The sequence below is a fragment of the Stenella coeruleoalba genome, assembly GCF_951394435.1.
Source record: "Stenella coeruleoalba genome assembly, chromosome: 4".
Lineage (NCBI taxonomy): Eukaryota > Metazoa > Chordata > Mammalia > Artiodactyla > Delphinidae > Stenella > Stenella coeruleoalba.
Genome location: NC_137149.1, coordinates 105,797,852 through 105,819,934, shown reverse-complemented (window position 1 = coordinate 105,819,934; position 22,083 = coordinate 105,797,852). Strand labels below are relative to the sequence as shown.

Sequence of the window (22,083 nt, the reverse complement as noted above, 5' to 3'; positions counted from 1 at the left end):
AAAGGAGTGTGAGCACGGGCCCCTTGCCTGGGTCACACATGCCGATAATAAGACAGAACAAAAATATCTGCTCATCGCAGACTCTTCCGAACTGACCCTTGAAGAGTTAGTGTTTGACATGCTCTCCTGCTCTTTCAAGCTCTGCTGCTTTCGGAAGGAATTTCCCATTTAGGGAAGGATTGAGTAGGGCTCAGTAATTCTCATGGAGGAGGGCGTGGTGTTCTTCCTTTTACCAATGAAAAGATTGAACATTGCAGTTGCTTCGTAACTGTCCCCAAGGCATACTCGTCCTGGGAGAGGCAGCATTTGCAGGTTAGGACAACCCCTTATTTCAGGTCATTGCTCAGGTCTGGAATGTAAGGAGCAAGAAAAATCAGAATTGCAAATAGCAGCTGGTCTCTCACCCTAAAATAAAACAGGTTAGGACAACAAAAGAAAAATATACGCCCTATGTAAGGTGTTTACAGCCCATGCATGTGTGCATACATCTATAAATGTGTACACGTGTGGGCACAGGTACACGGACAAAAAGTGCAGGGTGAGTACATTGTTCAGTACCGCTTGCCACCTTTTAATCTCAAAACCATCAGGATATCTGAAAATTCTCAAAGTATTATGGGATATTTTCGAAAATTTAGATGTCCCTAAAACAATAAAGTGGTAAGAAAAAAGAATTATCATGGACCTAGGACGACAGAAAAGGGAAATGTGTTCTAGCCAAGAAAACAGATGTTTTATTACAGAACTTGTTGATACTATTTTTTTACTAATAGAAAGAGACACTAAGCAGAAAAGGCGAGGACTTGATTCTCTGAAGAAAGCAATATTGAGGTTGAGCTATATCAAAGTATAATCAGTTTTAATATTGGCTATTTGAAGTGTTCAATATTTATCAATCAAACAGTAAGAAATGAGAGACTAAAGTTAATGGAAATCATTATAGAAGACACTTTTTTTTTATTAAACTATCTGTCAACAAAGGAAGATTATAGAATAATGGTTTCCGTAATACCCATATTACCTCTGAATACATCCAGAATCCAACCACTTCTCCCCATGACATTGCTACCATCCTGTTGGGAGCCACATTCTCTCACCTGGATTACCACAACGGCCTCCCAGCTGCTCTCTTGCCCTCCCCCAACAGTCTATTTCAGCCAGCATGATGCCTTTAAAAAGGACATCGGACCTCTACTCAACACCCTGCAATAGCTCTCCATGTTACTCAGAATCAAAAGTCCCTACGATGGCCTGTGAGGCGGACATGGTCCGGAATCTGCTCCACCCCCATCCGCCCACTTAGCACATCTGTGAATTCATGCAGATTCCTCTGGCTTCCACTTACTTTGATCCAGCCATACTGCCTTCCTTGCTGTTCCTTGAATATCTAGGCATGCTCCTACCTTGATACCTCTAAATGAATGGTTCCCTGGGCCTGGAATGCTCTTTCCACAGGTATCTGTACAACTATCTCTCTTACCTTCTGCAAGTCTTTCTTTAAATGTCATTGTCTTAAGGTAACCCACCCTGACCACCTTATTTAAAGTTACAACCTAGGTCTCCCCTGCTACACTTCCAATCTTCTTGGCCCTGATCTACTTTTTGTTTTATCATAATACTTCTCACTAACATGCTATATGTGAGTTGCTTATTTATTTTGTTTATAACTTATTGTCTATTCCCCTCCCCCAAGAGAATGTAAACTCCATGAGAACATGAAGTTTTGTTTGTTCATGGACACCAAGCACCGAGCACACGGCACATGGAAGTGCTCGATAAAAATTTGTTGAATGAATGAAAAAATATTATTATGAAAAAAATTAAGCTAGTAATAAAAATACTTTAAAAAACAACTTCATCGATAATTTTTTAAGAATATTTTTTCATCATATTTCAATGTCATCTAAAGAATTAGAGAGGCAAACATTTGAACACTTAAGATACAGCAAAGTGTGCATGACTAACATCTTTAAACTTCCAGGTCAGAATTTATAAATGACATTATCATTTCACCCTCCATTAAAAAAAAAAAAGAGTTTCCCATGTTGACTGTCATTCTACCAAAGCAGCAAAGCCCATGGCGGGCCTGAGAAATCACACACCCATGAATGATGAGATGAGATAAGTAAAATGAAGGTCCTACCGTCTTCTCACATGGTTTAGTTAGGACAACAAAATTCATTCATATATTCATGTATTCAACACATTTAATTAATTCATATATTCATGTACTAAATTTTTAGTAAGAACCTACTATGTGCAAGGTGCCAGGCAAAAAGCTGTAGAAGATACAAGATGAATCAGATATAGACCTTTTCCTCAAGGAATTTCACTTTTCAGTGGGAGAAACTCATAAATAGCTCTAAGGTAGAAAATGCTAAGTAGTGTGAAAGGCTCAGATAAAGCACAACAGTAATTCCAAGGATAACAAAACATTTCCAGAGACTGCAGATAATAATTATACTAGTATCTGAAACGTCTCAAGAGAAAACATAGACACAGACACCCATAGCCATAAAACAAATACAGCAGGCCCGGGCTTGAGTCCATATCACAAAAAGATCAGCTGTTCTAACTGGATCCCTGCTAGCCTCAATAAGAATGGTTTTAAGAGAACTCTTGCTACAGCAATCACTCTGGAAGCAAATGAAACCAGGAAAGAAAGGCCTTTTCCTCAAGTGGTGACCTTGGGCAACCCAACCCTGAGGACCGCAATCACTTAGAAAAGGAAATAATCAATCTTCTTTCACATTAAGAGATAACAGAATCTATCTCCCCTTTAAGAGAGGACTTGGGAATATGATATTCAAAGTGTGTGTGTGTGTGTGTGTGTGTGTACCCATATAATTAATTTGTTTGAATTCGAAGGTCATACAAGAAGATATTATTAGCCATGTGAAAGTAGGCCTGAAAATATTCACTTAGGCAACAAATATTTACTAAGCAACTATTTTGTATAAGGCATTGTGCTAGATGCTGAGGAAGATACCAAGGTTAATAAATCAAAGATTTTGCCCTAAGTCAAATAGTGGATGATTACTTGGAGAACTGGGAGTTGATGTGAATCTGTTAACTTACTTGAAGAATCTGACACTATCTATGCTGCGATACGCACGTCTTCAGATCCCCTTGCTCAAATTTGATATATATTCTAAATGTACACATCTCACACATGTTTATATATATATGATATATGTGTATACATATCTTATATATATATGCATGCATATAATTCTGATGAGCACTACAGACCAAACCATAAGATCCCATTTAAAGGATCTTAGGTTTGATGAATAACAGAATTACAGAAATGTCACAGAACAAATTTTCATTTAGGCACGTATTTGATTATATTGCTTCTCATTCTGTGCAATCTTCCTGGGGAATCTCAGTGATTTCTGAGGATTTAACCACTACCAGCCATTAATGATTCTCAAAGGTTTATCACTCACCTTGAATAGCTACTGATCTTCTTCTACCTGCCCTTAATACGCACGCCCTTTACAAGCACATCCCAGACTGAGTGCATCATGCCTCCACCCCTCCCCCTCCCCCTCAAGTCCTCATACATTCCCCATCTCAATGAATGGCATCTCTGTATGCTCAGAAAATGGGGTGCTTCGCCCTCTCCCATATCTAATTGAGCACTGTCTCTAAATATCTCTAATCTCCTAACTTTTTTTTTTTACCACCTTAACCACTTTTAAGTGTACAGTATAGTAGTGTTAACTAGATGCACATTGTTCTACAACAGATTTCCAGATTCTTTTCCTCTTGCAACACTGAAACGCTATTGAATAACAATTCCTCTTTTCTCTCTCCACACCCCACCCATTCCCCACAGGGGCAACCACCGTTCTACTTTCTGTTTGTAAGAGTTTGACTAGCTCAAATGAGTGGAATCCTGCATTATCTGTCTTTTTGTGATTGGCTTATTTCATTTAGGACAATATCCTTAAGGTTCATTCATACTGTAGCATATGACAGGATTTCCTTTTTTTAAAGGTTGGATAATATTCAGTGGCTGTATATACCACATTTTCTTTATCCACTTATCTGTCAAAGGACATTTAGGTTGCTTCCATCTCTTGGCTGTTGTGAATAATGCTGCAATGAATATGAGTGTACGAGTATCTCTTCAAGATCTCACCAACTCTTAATCCTTATTGCCACTGCATGACCTTCATGCCACCAACCTTTCTTGTTCTAGGTGACTTCAGTAGCCTATTTCTTGGCCTCCTTGCTCCCTGTCTGGCCCCATCTGGGGTGTTCTCTACCCTGCAGCCAAAATGACCTTCTCAAATTGAGAATCTAAGCATGCCACCTCTCTGCTGTATCCTACTTGCCCTAACAGCCTTTCTGGACAAAATGGAATCTCCTTCATCTTATCTTAAGGTCCTCCGTGATCTCTCATTTCTTCTTTCTTCTTCACCTAAAGATTTATGCTCCAGCCAACTGAACTCTCCGTCATTCCTCAAACATGTTATGTTCTCCTGCGTCTCCATCTTCTTTTCAAATGCTGCTCCTCTGCCTGGAATGAACTTCCGCCTATTTCTAGTCTAGATAAGAGGGTCTACAAGTGTAGTGAGCAGAGCAGTAGCAACAGTATCACCTGGGAACCTGTTAGAAACTCAAATTATCAGCCCTATACCAGACCTACTGAATTGGAAAACTCTGGGGTGGGCTCCAGCAATCTGTGAATTAACAAGCCCTATAGGTGATCCTAATGCAGGCTGAAGTTTGAGACCCTGATTTAGAGATAATATTCACTTCAACCAGCTTGGTTCACCTTCTACAGGACGCCTTCCTTGACCTCTCCTATGCCTTGCTGGACTAGGTGCCCTGCTATCTGCTTCCATGCCATGTCTCTGTCATGACATTTATTACTGTATTGTCACTGTTTATTTATTTTCTTGTCTCCCTCTTTAGACTCTAAGTCTAAAATAGACTAATAGAGACTGCATTACATGATCACTGAATCTCCAATGTCTTCCACAGAACTTGGCAGAAATTAGGGACCCGAAAGTGTGCAAGACTGAATAACTGAATGATTGGAGAGGTAGACTCCTACCCTTAAACATCTATATGAATATACTATGTATGAATTTAGCGTATGTATTCACAATGTGTTTACCAAATATGTACAAAACTTATGTGCTTAGATGCGTCCAAATCACTGAACTGAGAATGTGCTTTTGTCACATTTTACAGTATGTATATCTTACAGTAATGGCCCTAATTAATGTCAAAAGAAATATAAACTGTGTATATTTTAAGGAATGAAAGAGCAGCCTGATCACATTTTACAGTAGACTAACCTTTGTGATACCCTAAATTACACAGAACAGACCTAATTTACAAACATGCAACCTGAGACCCTCAAGGTTAAGTATGTTGAAAAGTTTCTAGAGGTTTTCAGCAAAAGAGCGGGAGTGATGCCATCTTCATGGCTCCTGGCCCATTTTTTTTCCCTCTAAAGTCAAAATAACACCACATTAGCATTTGGCAAGAAACGTACATGCACATTTTTCTTTACGCTTTAGAGAAAATTCTGGTCCAAGCTCCTGCAGTCAGAATGATGAATTATAGACTCTATAGTGTTCCTGAATTATGATTTCTTTAAATTACAGTTTACGGTGGAAATGCCGATAGCATGTATCCATTAAAAACTTTGTTTCCCCTTTTATGTCTCTGTCAAGCCCCAGACCCATAATTTCTAAAACTCTGCCTGCTGTCTTTGTTGCAGCTCAGGAGTGCTGCACCACTTTGGAGTGTAATTCCGTGGACGCTAACTAAAATGTGGATCCAGGATGATTAATTTACAAGGACTTAATGTGCTGTGGCTCTGTCTAGAAGAGGGGTCTGGCATTACATGCCCCATAGATATAGGATTACAGTGGAACTGCTAATTGTCTGAACTCAACGCCATGTACTAATTTAGTGCTCACCTTGCTCCAAACCTTTCCATGTGTCCACACTCCTTCCCACGCAGCATACAAGCTCCTCTGTGATCTAGCTCGCAAAACCCCACAGGCTCACCACTCCCTTTCAGCCCCTCTCGTCTTCCAGTCTCATTGAACTGTTCGCAATTTTCCCAACAATCATATTGTCTCTCCCCTCTGGGTCTTTGCATGTGTTGTTTTTATGCCTGGTGACGCCCTTTGCCATCACCCCACTATTCTTTCCAACCTGCCTCCCAAACCTTCACTTGGATATTTGCTACTTATCTTTCTGGAGTCAGCACAGACATCACTTTCTCCAGGAAACTTTTCTAATCGAAAGGAAACTACTAACAGGACTTCTAAAACAGAATAACCGTTTCTCCAGCTAGATGGAACTCTAACTGGCTGAATAATTATACCCAAATAGTAATCATTAAATGGATATAAGCCTGAAATTCCTTCCAGGTACTCAAGGAATGGTTCTGTGAGTGTCTGGAACGCTGTAAGAGGGCTCAGCAGCAATGGATGGGAGGCTGGAGTGGATTCCCTCTAACCTTCCTTTCACTCTGGGAATTTTAAGTTTCTTCTTTCAAGTCAATGAGAAACGAGTTCACAGGGCTGGTATTTTTGACCCCAGAGCCCGTGTTCTGAGCCAAGCATTCTGTCACATCCCATCAACCTGCCTCCTCCAAGCAGAAACCATGAGCTCTGCTACCCAACTCACGGTCATGTGAAGAGATGCTCCTGGAGAGCGTTTGGGTGCTTCCAGAGTCTGGGGTAAGATGGCGATGTTGAACATGCGGCTCTCCAAATGGGCGTGAGCCTCCGTGGCACTGGACACCTGCAAAGACACGGCACACTGGTGAGCCTCTGGTGGGCAGAGTATGTTTGCCTGTGTTTATTTTTTCCCTTTTGAACCATCTGTCTTTGAATTCTGTATGCTCCTGTATTACGATTTTCATTCTGCTCTTCATATTTTAAAATTCCTTTTTTTACTGATTATAAAAACGATACATAAGCATTTTAGGCAATTGTGAAGTTGCAGGAAGGGATAAATAAGCAATAAGAGTCATCTAGAATTTCACTACCTAGAAATAGTCATTACTAATATATCGCTGCATTTCAGTTTAATCTTTTTTCCATGTATATGTGAAACTATATACAATTGTATGTTCTAAATGTTTACTTAACACAATACTATGATATTTTGCTATACCATTAAACATTCTTGAAAACATAATTTTGATAGCTACATAGTGTCTCATTATGAGCATACACAACACATTATATCAATATACGTGATGTTTATTTCACTTTAGTCTTTACCCAGCACAGATATCTACACCTAGATTATAAATGACAAATCCCAGCCTCATCACTGCGAGGCAAGGTTAAGAACATTTACAACTAGGGTAGTGGTCACAAAATCAACTTTTTCCTGCTTCAGAAATGCTGAAAAATGATGCTCTTCTCATGCAGCCTCTCCCTTTCCTCAGTGCTACCTCGCTGTTCCCTTAAACTCGCCTTCCTTCCATTGTCTGCTCCTTAGGCTTGTTAGAAGAATTGCTAAGGCCCATGTGGCCATGTGGAGTTGTGTTAATTCCATGTGAGAGGGGCAGGGTTCTGTAAATCCTGAGAAAAAGGGCAGGAATAGCAGCCCTTTCTCTATGTCTTCTAAAGTTACACCCTCCAGGAAAACTGTCTTCTCTGTACCTTGATCACAGCAGGCGCCTGGAGCTCAAGCCTCAGAATATCAACTTGTTTCCAAGAAGGCATCTTATAGTGTCACCATAAATAATATTAACAGCCACAGCTATCATTCACTGAGCACTTATCATGGGCTCGGCACTGTGCTAGCTACTTTTCAAGTTTTCTTACCGAATACCCATCAAGTAGATATTATTATCTCCTTTTTTACAGATGAGGAAACTGAAGGTCAAAAAGTTAAGGTGTCAAGGTCACATAGCCAACAAGGGTCAGTATTTAAAACCAGGTCAGCGGGTTTGTGACCTTCCTACGGACCACAGTGACTCAAGTTGGAAGCTTTAGGAAATCAGGAAAGGGGAAGATATGTTCTCCTATCTCTTGAAGAAAAGGAATGGAACTCTGCAGGAAGTGAGAGGTGAGCAGATTACCAAGCAACGGTTGCAGTTCTAGCTTCCCTAGCAAAGACACGAGGGTAAAATATGTTGGTCTTTTTCAAATTACATCCCCTGAGGCTATGTCAACGTGATCTGAATATGCCAAAACCAGGGCTCCTTCCCCTGCCAAAAATGTGCCTGCTTTCTTCTCACTATGCCATCCTCTAATTTTTTAATACCACTTGCATTACACAAATCCCAAGTCTTAGATGCAAAGTAACAGATGGGCTGCATTGATGGCTCATGACAGCACATCAACATTAAAACGAAATTAAATCCATACAACTCCTTGTATTGCATCTTCTGCTTTAAAGAAAAAAAAAAAGAAGGGACACGAGAGGAGAATCATTAGAACGGCATCTTTTTTAAATAGTCTAAAATCCTAAGGGACACGAAAATGATGAATGGGGAAAGTTGCCAACCATTTATTTTAGCACGTAGCTACAGTGTCTGTGTCGTTTCACATCAAAATATGAGATAAGCCTATCAAACCATGAGATTGTAAAAACAAACACACCAAAACCTTCACATCCAAGAGAAAATGATCCCAGAGAGCTGTTTCATACTTGCAGTAAAGATGCTGTCAGTGTTCAAAATGTACTTTTTGAAATGCTTCAGAGGGGGTTCACAAATCATGTAAGAAAACTGAGCTTGTTAACTTCATAATTACTCCTTGTTTTAACTAAAAATAATTGCTACTCTTCTTTTTTACCAGACACGATTCTGAATGACTTTGGGCTATAGGGTTTTATTTTAAAATCCACTTCCAAAGGATGATATGCTGTCACTACTGAGGATATGCTAAAGAATATCCCACAGATTTTGAAGGAGATTTCAAATAGGAGTTCTAAACACATTTTGAGCAGAATGTGTGAAGACCCTCCAAAGGGAACTACTTTCTAAGTAATGATGTTTTTAGAGTCTTAAACTCTAGCGAATTTGTTTACAAAAATCAGCAACTTCTGCTATTTTATAATAACCCACTTAGTAACCAACTTGCAAAAGCAATCAAATATCATTTTAGCAGGTGCTGAGAATGACTTTCCAGGGAAGTGCTCCATACTGATAATGAAGGCAAAGGCAGATCTGAGGAGTCCAGTCTGTTGAGGTGACTTCTTTTGATTGAGGTCTTTGCTTCCATTCTGACTCATTATTTGAGGACTGTTGAGTCCCCAGGTGCTAAAACTGAAAAATTAACTTGGGCAAAGGGCACATAATGTTTGCTCACTCATTGGACATTCAGTGTGCTCAGTATAATCTCATTTTAACTGTTTCCAGGTTTATTGCAACTAGCTCTCTGGGGAAGCACACTTTTTATACAATATAAATTAGTCAGACAATGAAGATGTACACACCAGGCATCAGGAGCAGAATGGATGATAATTTTAACAAGATGAGCTATCGTGGTAGTTTATCCCCTACTGGATTCCTAGACCAAGGAAATGACTCAGACGTAGAGGGACTATGATGCTGCTTTGGCTGATCACCATGAGGGCTTCCTTATATTTTCCCTGACACTTTCCCCAAATCTTTTCTGTATCTATGCTTAAATGGTCTTTCTCATTCACACTTCCTCATGCCTTTGTGTTTCTGTTCCATTATTTATTTCCAAATTATCCTTGACAGAGGTTTGTCTAATGTTACGGGTCTTTCCAAAGATTCAGGTTTTGTACTTATTTACTAATTCCAGCATCTTATAATTAGTCAATTCCTCTCTTACCTCTATAAATGCCTTCCTTTCGCTTTCTTTTGGCTTCTCTGTGGTTCTCCAGCTTCTTGAGTTGAATATTTAGTCCATTAATTTTCATGCTTTTCTGTTCAACAGTAAGAGCTTAAGGCCATCGATTTTCTTCCGAGTATTACTTTGTCCACATCATTTCAGTTCTGATAAGTTGTTTCCTCCTGATCAATATTTCTTAATAGTTTGCCATTTTGATTTCCATTTAGAACTAGTAATTATTAAGGAATTCCAAATGGTTTGATTTTCTTTGCCCTTTTATTATTAATTTCTAATTGTACTTCATAGTAGTCAGGGAATGTGCCCAGAATAATTTCTTGTTCTTTAATTTATTGACAGAATAAATTAAACCAACCTTATAGTCTGGTTGCCTCAGTTGGCTCAGGCTACTCTAACAAAAGTACCGTAGACTGGGTGGCTTATGAACAATAGAAATTTATTTCTCACAGCTCTGGAGGCTGGAAGTCTGAGATCAAGGTGCCAGTATGGGTGGGTTCTAGTGAGGGCCCTCTTCTGGGTTGTGGACTGCCGACTTTTCACTGTTTCCCCGTGGCGGGCAGCAGAGAGGGGGAGCAAGCATGACTCTTGTAAGTATGCTAATCCCATTCATGAGGGCACAACCCTCATGACCTCAGCTAATTCTAATCAAAGGCCTCACCTCCATATACCATCACATGGAGGGGTAGGATTTCAACATATGAACTTTGGCGGGGACACAAACGTCCAGTCTATAGCACTGGTATTTGACCAGTCTCCATAAATGGTAGTCACACACCCTTACACGGTTAACAGGCACTATTCTAAATGCTTTATATGTATTAACTCATTAAATCCTTACAGCAATGCTATTTTACAGATGAGGAAACTGAAGCACAAGGATTTTGCCCAAGTAATTTTCCCAAAGCTAGTACATGGCAGAAGTGAAACGTGAACCCAATGGGTTTGGCTGCTCTGCCCATGACCTTATCATAAGATGGTTAAATGTTCCAAAAACATTTGAAAAAAGAAAATAAGACGTTTTTCTCCATGTGGTATTTTAACATTTTGAAAATACTTTTTTCCAAACACTTTAGCCATTATCTATTATATACCTCTTTGTTGTAGAATGACTCTGCTTGTAGAGACACCCAGAAGGCTGAATTGACAGATTAAAAAAAATTTTTTTCAATGTTACTAGTTACATTTTTTTCTTCTCCCAAATGTGACTTCCAGGCAATCACAGAAAATGACCTGAGTTGTTTATAAATAAGGGTGATGGTTTTCATCAGACTATCCAGACATCAGAAGATTCAGGAAGCAGAGGGTACCTGAAAGTGGAAGGAGTCACTCTGGGCTGGGAGCCCTGAGTGCCGGTACCACACGATGCCTTCGTTGATGTCTTGCTGGGTGAACGTGCTGGTGGGAGTTGCTGTCCTCCCATCAGGAAGGTGCTGCCCTTCGTCTGCGGGGCTGTCTGCCGGCATATTAAACACAAGGACCACCTCCCCTAGGAAAGCCACACAGTTAGTGAGGACCCCTGGGAAAAGTAAAAGTAAATCAGAGCTCTCGTCTCCTTTTCTACCACTTTTATTTTAAATAGAAAAGATATGATGTGCTTCTTTATTTTTATCCAAGGTGAAGGAAAAGATAGTAACACAGAATTCAACAGATATCATAAAATCCAACTTTAGACATAAAATTCCCAGTCTTTCAATTAAAAGAGCTAAAAGCCATTCGAGGGCAATTCATGTATGAAGTCACTGACTTTTATCTACTAAAATTATATAAGGAGACTCAAATAGTCGTGAACACTGCAAATACTGGGAACTGAATGGATTCATTTCTACCCACAGCTGTCTGTGAACAGAAAATGTTTTCTAACCAGGAAATTTTTTGGTGTAAACACAAGGGGAAATTAGAAAAAATTCAGAAAAAATCATCCTTGGAAGAGTTCTTGAAATGAAAACAATAATAGCTAACACTTGAATGCATATGACAGGCGCTGTGTGAAGCACTTAACATAGTGGTTCAAACCCAGTTCCACCACATCAAGCTGGGGGAGCTTACTCAGGTATTATAAGTCTCTGTTCCTCATTGGTAAAATGAGAATAATACTACATACTTCATAGGTGCTTGAAAAGAGTGTTGGTTATCCTTATTATGTTATTTAATCCTTCTGAAGATGCTACTGTCATCTCCATTTTAAAGACAAAGTTCTTTATGCTCAGAGAAGTTCAATAACTTGTTTGAGGTCACACAAGTCCAAAGTGAAGGAGCTGGGATTTGAATCTGAAGCTCATTTTCCTGGTCATGAAACCCTGTTACCCGTCATGGTTATTTGATGTTCACAGACCAACAATTACCTTGATAAATAACTGATGATGTTTTCTCCGCCTTCATTTTCTAAATTTTATTAGAATTGAAGCAATGAAATCTAAATCTAAACATCACCACCAACACCACAATCTGTTTCTATTGCTTATTCTTAACCTGAAGCTACTATTTTCTTAAAGTGAGATTGAAAATACAAAGGTGTTATAGAAACAATCAAAATTTCCCAAGGAGAATATGCCTTCAAGTGAAGACCAAGGAGAAGAATGGATGAACTGCTAAAAACAAGCCACGTTCTCATGAAAATGCATCTAACAATAAATCTGAAAGAAGTCTCTCTACCGCTCAGATAGTAAGAGGGAGAGAAGAATGTGTGTGTATGCGTGTGTGAGAGAGAGAGAGAAAGAAAGAGAGAGAGAGAAACTGCATACATCTTTTAAATGTTCTGTAGGAGGATACCCAGATCTTAGTGCCCTAGACATATCAGGTAATTGGTAGTGCACTTTGATTACCCCAGAGAAATGTGTTCTCTTATTCAAAGGAAATACTCATTCTAATATTTATAGGCACTAAATTCAAGTTAAAAATGCACATAATATCCTGGATAGTGATGAAATACTGAAGTAATAGAAAAACATCAATATTCTTATTTTATTCTTAAAATAATCATGTGTAGAATCAACTCACTCTAGTTTCTTTCTTGTACTGTTTCTCATTTATACTTAAGTCACCAATTCCATTACCCATCTCTCCCTGGTTCAACTTCTGTTCATAAGATCCTGCTAATAAACATGCTTTCCCAGGATGTGGACTGTTTATGAATGTGGGTAGTTGCAAAATAGTCTGGAAGGAGATTTCCACAGTGAAAATGTGGAAAACAGAAAAACAGTAGAAAAACAGAAAACATTCAAATGCCAGTTTCCTGGCTCTTCTGCTTTATAATAGGAAGGCAAAGCAGAATTTTCCTAACAAGTCCTAATGAAATAAACCTATTTTTCAGATTTAAAAAAAAAACAAACCCATTGCGATACTATGCAAATTAACAGGAATCACAGGATGCTGGTTAATCCCATTAATTTCAACTCAGTAAACAGTCAGTGAACACCTGTTAAGGGCTAGCTACTGTGGTTAGCCCTTTGGGGTGGGGGACTCAAAGATCAGTAAGATGCAGTTCCTTCCCCTTGAGATCAGCCCCACAAGCACCTGGGAGCCTCTGTGAGATTTTCAGTAGGTTAATGGCACGAAGTGATTTAGAACACAGAATATACGCGAAAGTTCTGTTAAAGGGGCTGGACTTTATTTTATAAAAATGATAACAATAGTGACTAACAATTATGTGAACAGTTTGGTCAACTATAAGTCTGCTGTAAAATCCAGATGAGAGATGGGAACCTGAACTAAAGCAACAGAGGTAAGATTGGAAACACGTAAACAGATACAAGAATCATTGAGGAAGTGGAAGCAACAGAACTTGACAAATGTGGCTGTAAAGGGTAAGAAAGAGGGAAGAATCAGATGATCACCTATTAGGTTGGGTGATGTGTAGGGAAGCGATGCCACAAATGGGATGAGCTGGTAGAAGAAAAGATGAAGAGTTCGAGTTCAGCACTGGGTATGATGAATACAAGGTACCTTTGTGCCAAGCCCATGAGTAGACAGGGAGAAATACCGATATTTTGTAGGGTTCACTCCATCGAGGTGAGAGCTTTTGCGTAATACCTCACCTCTGCTTTTATCATAGTATGACAAAATCAAGGAGATGACTCTAAATATATGAAAATCCAGGTTTAAAAAACAGTCCAGGCTTAAAAACCAGAAAATAACATCTACTAGTGATTTCCTTTACACTGAGCTCAATATTTTAACCAAGAAACTTTATGGGAAAATGTAATAGAATTAGAATCTCGGAATTTTCCTGGTGGCACAGTGGTTAGGAATCCACCTGCTAATGCAGGGGACACAGGGTCGATCCCTGGTCCGGGAAGATCCCACATGCCGTGGAGCAACTAAGCCTGTGCGCCACGACTACTGAGCCTTCACTCTAGAGCCCGCGTGCCACAACTACTGAGCCTGCACTCTAGAGCCTGCATGCCACAATTACTGAGGCTGTGCGCTGCAACTACTGAAGCCTGTGCGCCTAGAGCCCGTGCTCTGCAACAAGAGAAGCCACCGCAATGAGGAGCCCCTGCACCGCAATGAAGAGTAGCCCCCGCTCTCGGCAGCTAGAGAAAGCCCGCGCAGCAACGAAGACCCAACGCAGCCAAAAAGAAATTAAAAAAAAAAAAAAAGATTTGCGTTAAGTGGGCTTCTCATTCCCACCTCCTTTTCCACTCCTGAATGGCTCCTAAGGGTAATGCGATTTGATTATTACCAGTAGGGAGCTCTGAACACATAGAAATAGGATTATGTTCATAGGAAGAAGTTAATTAAGAGAGTTATATTAGGAAAGGGTCACGTGAGTCAGGCTTACTTACATGGCATTTATCAAGCTGAAATGGCTTTTAAAAAAATCACTTAATTCCGCATTGTTCTATTTAATACTTAGACGGAATATTGGGATATTGGGCTATCTTTAGGAAATTTAATTTTTTGACTTTTAATGCTCAAGACAAAGGTAAAGAATTTAATACATCAAACCAGTCAAAGGTTTTTAGAGCTGAAAAGGACTTAAACATTGTCTAGCTTAAAATCAGTAGGTGAAATACGGCAAAGTTGAATAAGGTCTGTGAACTAATTAACAGCATTGTATCAATGCTAATTTCCTGGTTTTGATTATTGTCCTATGATTATGTAAGATGTTAACAATGGAGGAAGCTGGATGAAGGATATTCAAGAGCTCTTTGTACTATTTTTGCAACATTTCAGTAAGTCTAAAATTATTTTAAAATAAAAAGTTAAAAACTTACCTAGCTTCATCTTTCAAAGAAACTTATGGCTCAAGGGGGTCCACCTGCCTTCCTCAAGGTTACGCCAAGTATAATAAATGACAGCCCAGCTAGACTCACTGTTTTATAATTCTATCAATTCTTGATTAGATTATGCTTTTCAATGCCTTTGTGGACTCTATATTTATTATTTTTTTTTTTTTGCGGTACGCGGGCCTCTCACTGTTGTGGCCCCTCCCGTTGCGGAGCACAGGCTCCGGACGCATAGGCTCAGCGGCCATGGCTCATGGGCCCAGCTGCTCCGCGGCATGTGGGACCTTCCCGGACCGGGGCACGAACCCGTGTCCCCTGCATCGGCAGGCGGACTCTCCACCACTGCGCCACCAGGGAAGCCCTATACTTATTTTTAAATAGTACAAAAGTTGATTTTTTCCTCACCACAGAAAATACACAATTAAAAAACTGTGATAAACCTGAGGAAAAACAGATTGTTATTTCCCTGCTATGTGTCACGCCAAGCAATTTTAATGAATATATTTTTCATTTTCAGGTGATTATTTCTTTTAAAAAATCTACCTGCCTGTTGTTTTTATTTTTATAACATTTTGTCATCTCCTTACAGTTTCGATCCCTTCTTTTGTGTCTTTAAATCTTTTTAAATATGCTTATTTCATAGTTTTTGTAAGCTTGTTCCTTCATTGGAAACCTTGGGGTTTTAATCTTCTTGTTTGTTTTAGTTATGGTACTATAGATTTTTTTCCTTCATATGTTCTGTAATTCTGAATTCTGAGTTAATCTTCAGTGGTTTTCTCTGTGAGAATCTTGTGTGGTCTGGAGTTGAGGGTGGACATTCCACAGCAGTTAATACTAGTTTCTGCAAGGGACCCAGAAGTACCATTGGCCTGAGGTCAATTTTCATATTAATGCCTCAGCTTTGGGTTTCTCAGACTATGCACACAGTATAACTTAACCTTGGATCTTCAGGAGAAACAGGCCTGAATTTCTGAATTCTCAGCAGACTCTTTTTGCTCCCTCTGAGCCCTGGGAAACACAGGTACATTTCTTTGCCATCTCTCTGTGCTAGTGAGCTTCTTGTCTTAATTCCAACTTTCTGTCTCTGCACAGGCATTAAATCCCAAGCCCCCAGGTTACTGAGGGATACACACAACCTCTCAGGCAAGCTATGCCATCAGCTCCTGCCCAGATTGGCTTTCAGTTCCTTCTCTGTGTCTGGCACTTGGAGATTTCTCTGTATTCTCGGGAGGTCAGCTATGATTGCCTTATAGCTCTGAATCTCTTTTATCCATCATTTCTAGGTGATGATGATGGGTTATCATACTCTACTATCTTGCTAGAAGTGGAAGTAACAATGGAGATCTTGAGAAATGTTTTTATGTAAAGTGTTTTCTTAAAAAGAAAGTCTCAAGAAGTGCGGTGATGTTCTGGGAGGGACACAAGGTGGAGTTTGAAAGCCTGAGGTTTGACATTGTATTGACATATTATTAGCCAGGTGACTTTTAACAAGTTACTTTCTCTGTAAAATGTAGTTGTTTTAAAACTTAAACTTTAGGTTTAACTATACTATGTTTACATTACTTAGCATACCAATAATATGTATATAGCAATGATAGCTATTGTGATTATTCTGTCTTTAAAGGGGATGCCTGGGGTATTAGAAAGCTGAGTTCACTGGAAACACACCCTGGCTGTGTGGCTTTGTACAAAAGCAAGTCCAAGCCTGCTGAATGCAATGATGACATCATGACAAGGGAAAAAACGAGTTACCAAATTGGGGGTGCTCCTGTGTAATTTTGTAGATGATTTCTGAGGCTCTGGCACCTGGAGCTTCAGCCTGTAAGATTCTGTTGGTAATCTGCAGCATCCCACCTTCTGGAACCCACACCACTGAATTAGCCACAAGTCGAAGACCTCTATCATTCTAGAAGAAAGAGAGAGTACAGAATTAGGTCCAAGCAAAAGAAAGAAAATACTGGTCCTTAAAAACGTAAGTTATTAGGTCCTATTGCTGCTAAAGATTGCCTAGTAAGAGATTCATAGCTTTAGAGTCATACTGTGAACTGTATATGTTTAATTATGTGTAGATATATGCATGTGTCTGTATACAGGTACATATATATATCCTACTTTTTCTCCTAATTCATCATAAGCACATAACTTGTATCATTCAGGGAGACTAAGTCTCTCCATTTCTTTCTTTCATTTGTCCATCTACCTGTCTTTCCATCTTCCCCATCCACCTATATTCAAGAACTATTCATTAAACACCTATTATATGCCAGATCTTTTGCTAGAGGCCTGAGGTATATAAGGCTGGCTGAAATAAGGCCTCAGTTTCAGAACCTACAGTCTAGTGGGGCAGACAGACATATAAAATAGTTAGGCTGCATCACAAGTGATGATCTAGAAGACGCTTGAGCAGGGTACTGTGGGAAAATAAAGGAAAAAGGAGATTTCCCCTTTGGGGAAGGAATGGTCAGGAAGGCTTTCCTATGGAAATACCATTTAATTCTTGAATGACAAAGAATGGGCTTTCTAAGTGAAACAGACTCCAGGAAGAGGACCCAGCCTAAGCAAAGACATGAGACAATGCACTCTGTGCTTAATAAAATACCCAAGTGACTGGGCAAGCAGAGTCTAGGGAGCTAGGGGAGGGGGTGAATAAAAAGTGACCCCTAATGTAGGCTAGTAGAAGGTAGAAGCTGTGCTGTAAGTCTCCATTTAGCTTGTAGGCACTGTAAAGTCAACATGAATCTTCAGGGAAGGAAATGGGATGCTCAGGTTTGGGTTTTGGAGAACCTCCAGCAGCAAGAGATGGGAGGGGCTGGAGGTGGTGTGAATCTGGAGCTGCAGAAACCATTTAACAAGTTCTTGTAATGGCTCAGGTGAGAGAAGATGAAAAGGTGATTGCAGTGGGAATGAATAGTTAGAAACAGATTCCAGAAACACTACAGAGGCCAAACTGACAGGCCTCGATGACTGATTGAAAGTGAAGCCCTTAGAAACAACAGTTGGGAATAGCTGACTGGAAGAAATCACCTACTTAGCGCTCCTGAGAAGGCAACCATTCTAATTGCTAAAGCTAACGTCATTAAAAAGTGCTGATTTGCAAGGTGCACACCTCTTTCAAAGCCTCCTAATTGACATTTTCCACAGAATGGGATCAGTGAGGCTGCCTGTGTTCAGTTTTCATACTTTCAAAATCGGTAAATCTGATGTTTTCAAATAGGGCATTTCAGAAGGGATGTTATTCTAAATTATTGCTATTACTTTCAAATATGTCAGTAAACAGAACAGAGCAAACAGCATTCCCAAGAGGGGAGTATTCAGAACAGAAGAAAACAAATATTCATTTGCTGTCACTTGAGAGCATCTGCGCCTCTCAGGAGGTGGTCACAGCTATTTTCACCACAATCACCAAGGAAGTGTCATTGCCCAGGAGGACAGCAGACAATGTACCTCCCATGTGGTTGGTGCTCAGGGGCAAAATCCCACAGAATTTTTTTTCTCTCACAATTGATTTACCATATTATTTATGAAAACATCAAAGTGTGCCAAGAACTTTGCACGTTACCTACCAGAATTCTGGGGGAAAGGGCCCTATTCACTCCAACCGTTTTATATAACATAATACATTTGGACCCAGGAAGATTAATCACTAGAAATTTTTCTAATAGCAGCAGTCCATCACGTTTGATTCTGTGATGGAGATCACTCACACACAGCAACCACATTCTTGGACCGATGAGGCAGTGTGGTTTTTCAAATTCCAAGCAAGTAAATAAGCAACGTGCCCTGATATCTCTCCTACTACATTTCTATATTGACTATATTTTATCAGTACAATTCTCTGTAACTCCTGTGTAAGTGTCAATTTTTAGGAGACAGTTCTCCTTGCAAGTCAGTGTTCAGAGACCAGCAACATATGGACGCTTCTTAGAATTTTAGACTCTCAGACCTTCTGCATTAGAATCTGCATTTTAATTTTTTCACCAGCTTTACTGAAGTATACTTGACAAATAAAAGTTGTATATATTTCAGGTGTACAACATGATGTTTTGATATATGTATAGATTGTGAAATGATTACCACAATCAAACTAATTAAGCCATCCGCCACCTCACATAGTTATAAATATTTGTGTGTGGTGAAAACACTTAAGATCAACTCTCTTAGCAAGTATGCAATACAGTATTATTAAGTATAATCACCATGCTATACGTTAGATCTACAGAATTATTCATCTCTTATAACTGGATCTTTGTACCTTTGACCAATATCTCCCAGTTTCCCCCCCTCCACCCAGCAACCACCATTCCACCCTGCTTTTATGAGTTTGGCTTCTTTCAGGTTACAAATATAAGTGAGAGTGTGCAGTATTTGTCTTTGTGCTTAGCTTATTTTAAAGGCTCATCTATGCAGTCGCAAATGACAGGATTTCCTTCTTTTTAAGGCTGAATAATATTCCATTGTATATACAACCACATTTTCTTTATCCATTCATCCATTGATGGACACTTAGGTTTTTGGTTTTTTTTTTAACATCTTTATTGGAGTATAATTCCTTTACAATGTTGTGTTAGTTTCTGCTGTATAACAAAGTGAATCAGCTGTATGTACACGTACATCCCCATATCTCCTCCCTCTTGTATCTCCTTCCCACCCTCCCTATCCCACCCCTCTAGGTGGTGGCAAAGCACCGAGCTGATCTCCCTGTGCTATGCGGCTGCTTCCCACTAGCTATCTATTTTACATTTGGTAGTGTATATATGTCCATGCCACTCTCTCACTTCGTCCCAGCTTACCCTTCCCCCTCCCCATGTCCTCAAGTCCATTCTCTACGTCTGTGTCTTTATTCCTGTCCTGGCCCTAGGTTCATCAGAACCACTTTTTTTTTTTTTTTTTTTTAGATTCCATATATATATGTGTTAGCATATGGTATTTGTTTTTCTCTTTCTGACTTACTTCACTCTGTATGACAGACTCGAGGTCCATCCACCTCACTACAAATAACTCAATTCCGTTTCTTTTTATGGCTGAGTAATATTCCATTGTATATATGTGCCACATCTTCTTTATCCATTCATCTGTCGATGGACACTTAGGTTGCTTCCATGTCCTGGCTATTATAAGTAGAGCTGCAATGAACATTGTGGTACATGACTCTTTTTGAATTATGGTTTTCTCGGGGTATATGCTCAGTGGTGAGATTGCTGGGTCATATGGTAGTTCTATTTTTAGTGTTTTAAGGAACCTCCATTCTGTTCTCCATAGTGGCTGTATCAATTTACATTCCCACCACCAGTGTAAGAGGGTTCCCTTTTCTCCACACCCTCTCCAGCATTTATTGTTTGTAGATTTTTTTTAAGAAGATGTTGGGGGTAGGAGTTTATTAATTTATTCATTTATTTTTGCTGTGCTGCATCTTCATTTCTGTGCGAGGGCTTTCTCTAGTTGTGGCAAGCGGGGGCCACCCTTCATCGCGGTGCACGGGCCTCTCACTATCGCGGCCTCTCTTATTGCGGAGCACAGGCTCCAGACGCGCAGGCTCAGTAGTTGTGGCTCACGGGCCTAGTTGCTCCACGGCATGTGGGATCCTCCCAGACCAGGGCTCAAACCCGTGTCCCCTGCATTAGCAGGCAGATTCTCAACCACTGCGCCACCAGGGAAACCCTGTAGATTTTTTGATGATGGCCATTCTGACTGGTGTGAGGTGATACCTCATTGTAGTTTTGATTTGCATTTCTCTAATGATTAATGATGTTCAGAATTCTTTCATGCGTTTGTTGGCAATCTGTATATCTTCTTTGGAGAAATGTCTATTTAGGTCTTCTGCCCATTTTTGGCTTGGGGTGTTTGTTTTTTTGATATTGAGCTGCTTGTATATTTTGGAGATTAATCCTTTGTCAGTTGCTTCGTTTGCAAATATTTTCTCCCGTTCTGAGGGTTGTCGTTTCATCTTTTTTATGGTTTCCTTTGCTGTGAAAAAGCTTTTAAGTTTCATTAGGTCACTTAGGTTGTTTTTATAGCTTGGCTATTGTAAATAGTCCTGCAATAAACATGGGAGTGCAGATGTCTCTTCAAGACACTGACTTCATTTCCTCTGGACATATACCCCGAAATGGGATTGCTGGATCAAACAGTAATTCTATTTTTAGTTTTTTAAGGAGCCTCCTTACTTGTTTTCCATAGTGGCCATACCAATGTACATTCCCGCCAACAGTGTATAAAGGTTCCCTTTCCTCCACACCCTCATCAGCACTTGTTATCTTTTGTCTTTTTGAGAGCACCCATTCTAACAGATGTGAGGTGGTATCTCATTGTGGTTTTGATTTGCCTTTTTCCTGATGATTAGTGATGTTGAGCACGTTTTCATGTACCTGTTGGCCATTTGTCTTCTTTTGAAAAATGTCTATGCAGGTCCTTAGCTCCTTTTGTAATCTTTTTGGGGGGGCGCGGGCTATTGAGTTCCTTATATATTTTGGATATTAACCCCTTTTCAGATAGATGGTTTCAAATATTTTCTCCCATTCTGTAGGTTGCCCTTTCATTTTGTTGATGGCTTCCTTCGGGCACAGCATTTTAGTTTGATGCATTTCTACTTATGTTTTAATCCCAGGAGATCCCGGGAGATGTGGAGTCATGCTGAAGGGTGAGAAGCGTGGCCCAGAACAGAGATCACGATGGGCCTAGAATGGTTCTCCCAAACTCCACAGGCAAGCCTTTAAGAATAGTTACACCTATAACAGAATAATACATATGCCTCTGTCTCTGAATCGTTTGTTTACAGTACATAAAAAGAAAACAGACAGCTATCTAAGGAAAAGAAGTATAATTCTTCCCACTTCTTAGGAAGAAGATGGTTTTATCAGCTGCTTTGTTTTGGGAGAGTGTCAGGGAAGATTCAAGAAAAGATGAATAGAAGTCTATACACCACCATTTCTACAGCTAACACGTCCAAAATAAATTTTAACCTAATTTCCCCTGTGGTTCTGACATTTTGCAATTTTTTTATCTCCTTATACAGGCACACCTTGGAGATATTGTGG

The 22,083-nt window shown here is 39.7% G+C and overlaps 1 protein-coding gene across 1 annotated transcript in view; it reads right to left on the bottom strand.

The window, feature by feature from the left end:
- The window catches only part of FRAS1 (Fraser extracellular matrix complex subunit 1), a 460,552-nt gene that overhangs the window by 119,161 nt on the left and 319,308 nt on the right, over nt 1–22,083 (bottom strand). Inside the window, exons 30-32 of the mRNA XM_079919788.1 lie at nt 16,802–16,955; nt 11,129–11,307; nt 6,667–6,783 (exon numbers count right to left, since the gene is read on the bottom strand). Of these exons, the coding sequence (XP_079775914.1) occupies nt 6,667–6,783; nt 11,129–11,307; nt 16,802–16,955 (450 nt within the window). The remainder of the gene's footprint in view (nt 1–6,666; nt 6,784–11,128; nt 11,308–16,801; nt 16,956–22,083) is intronic.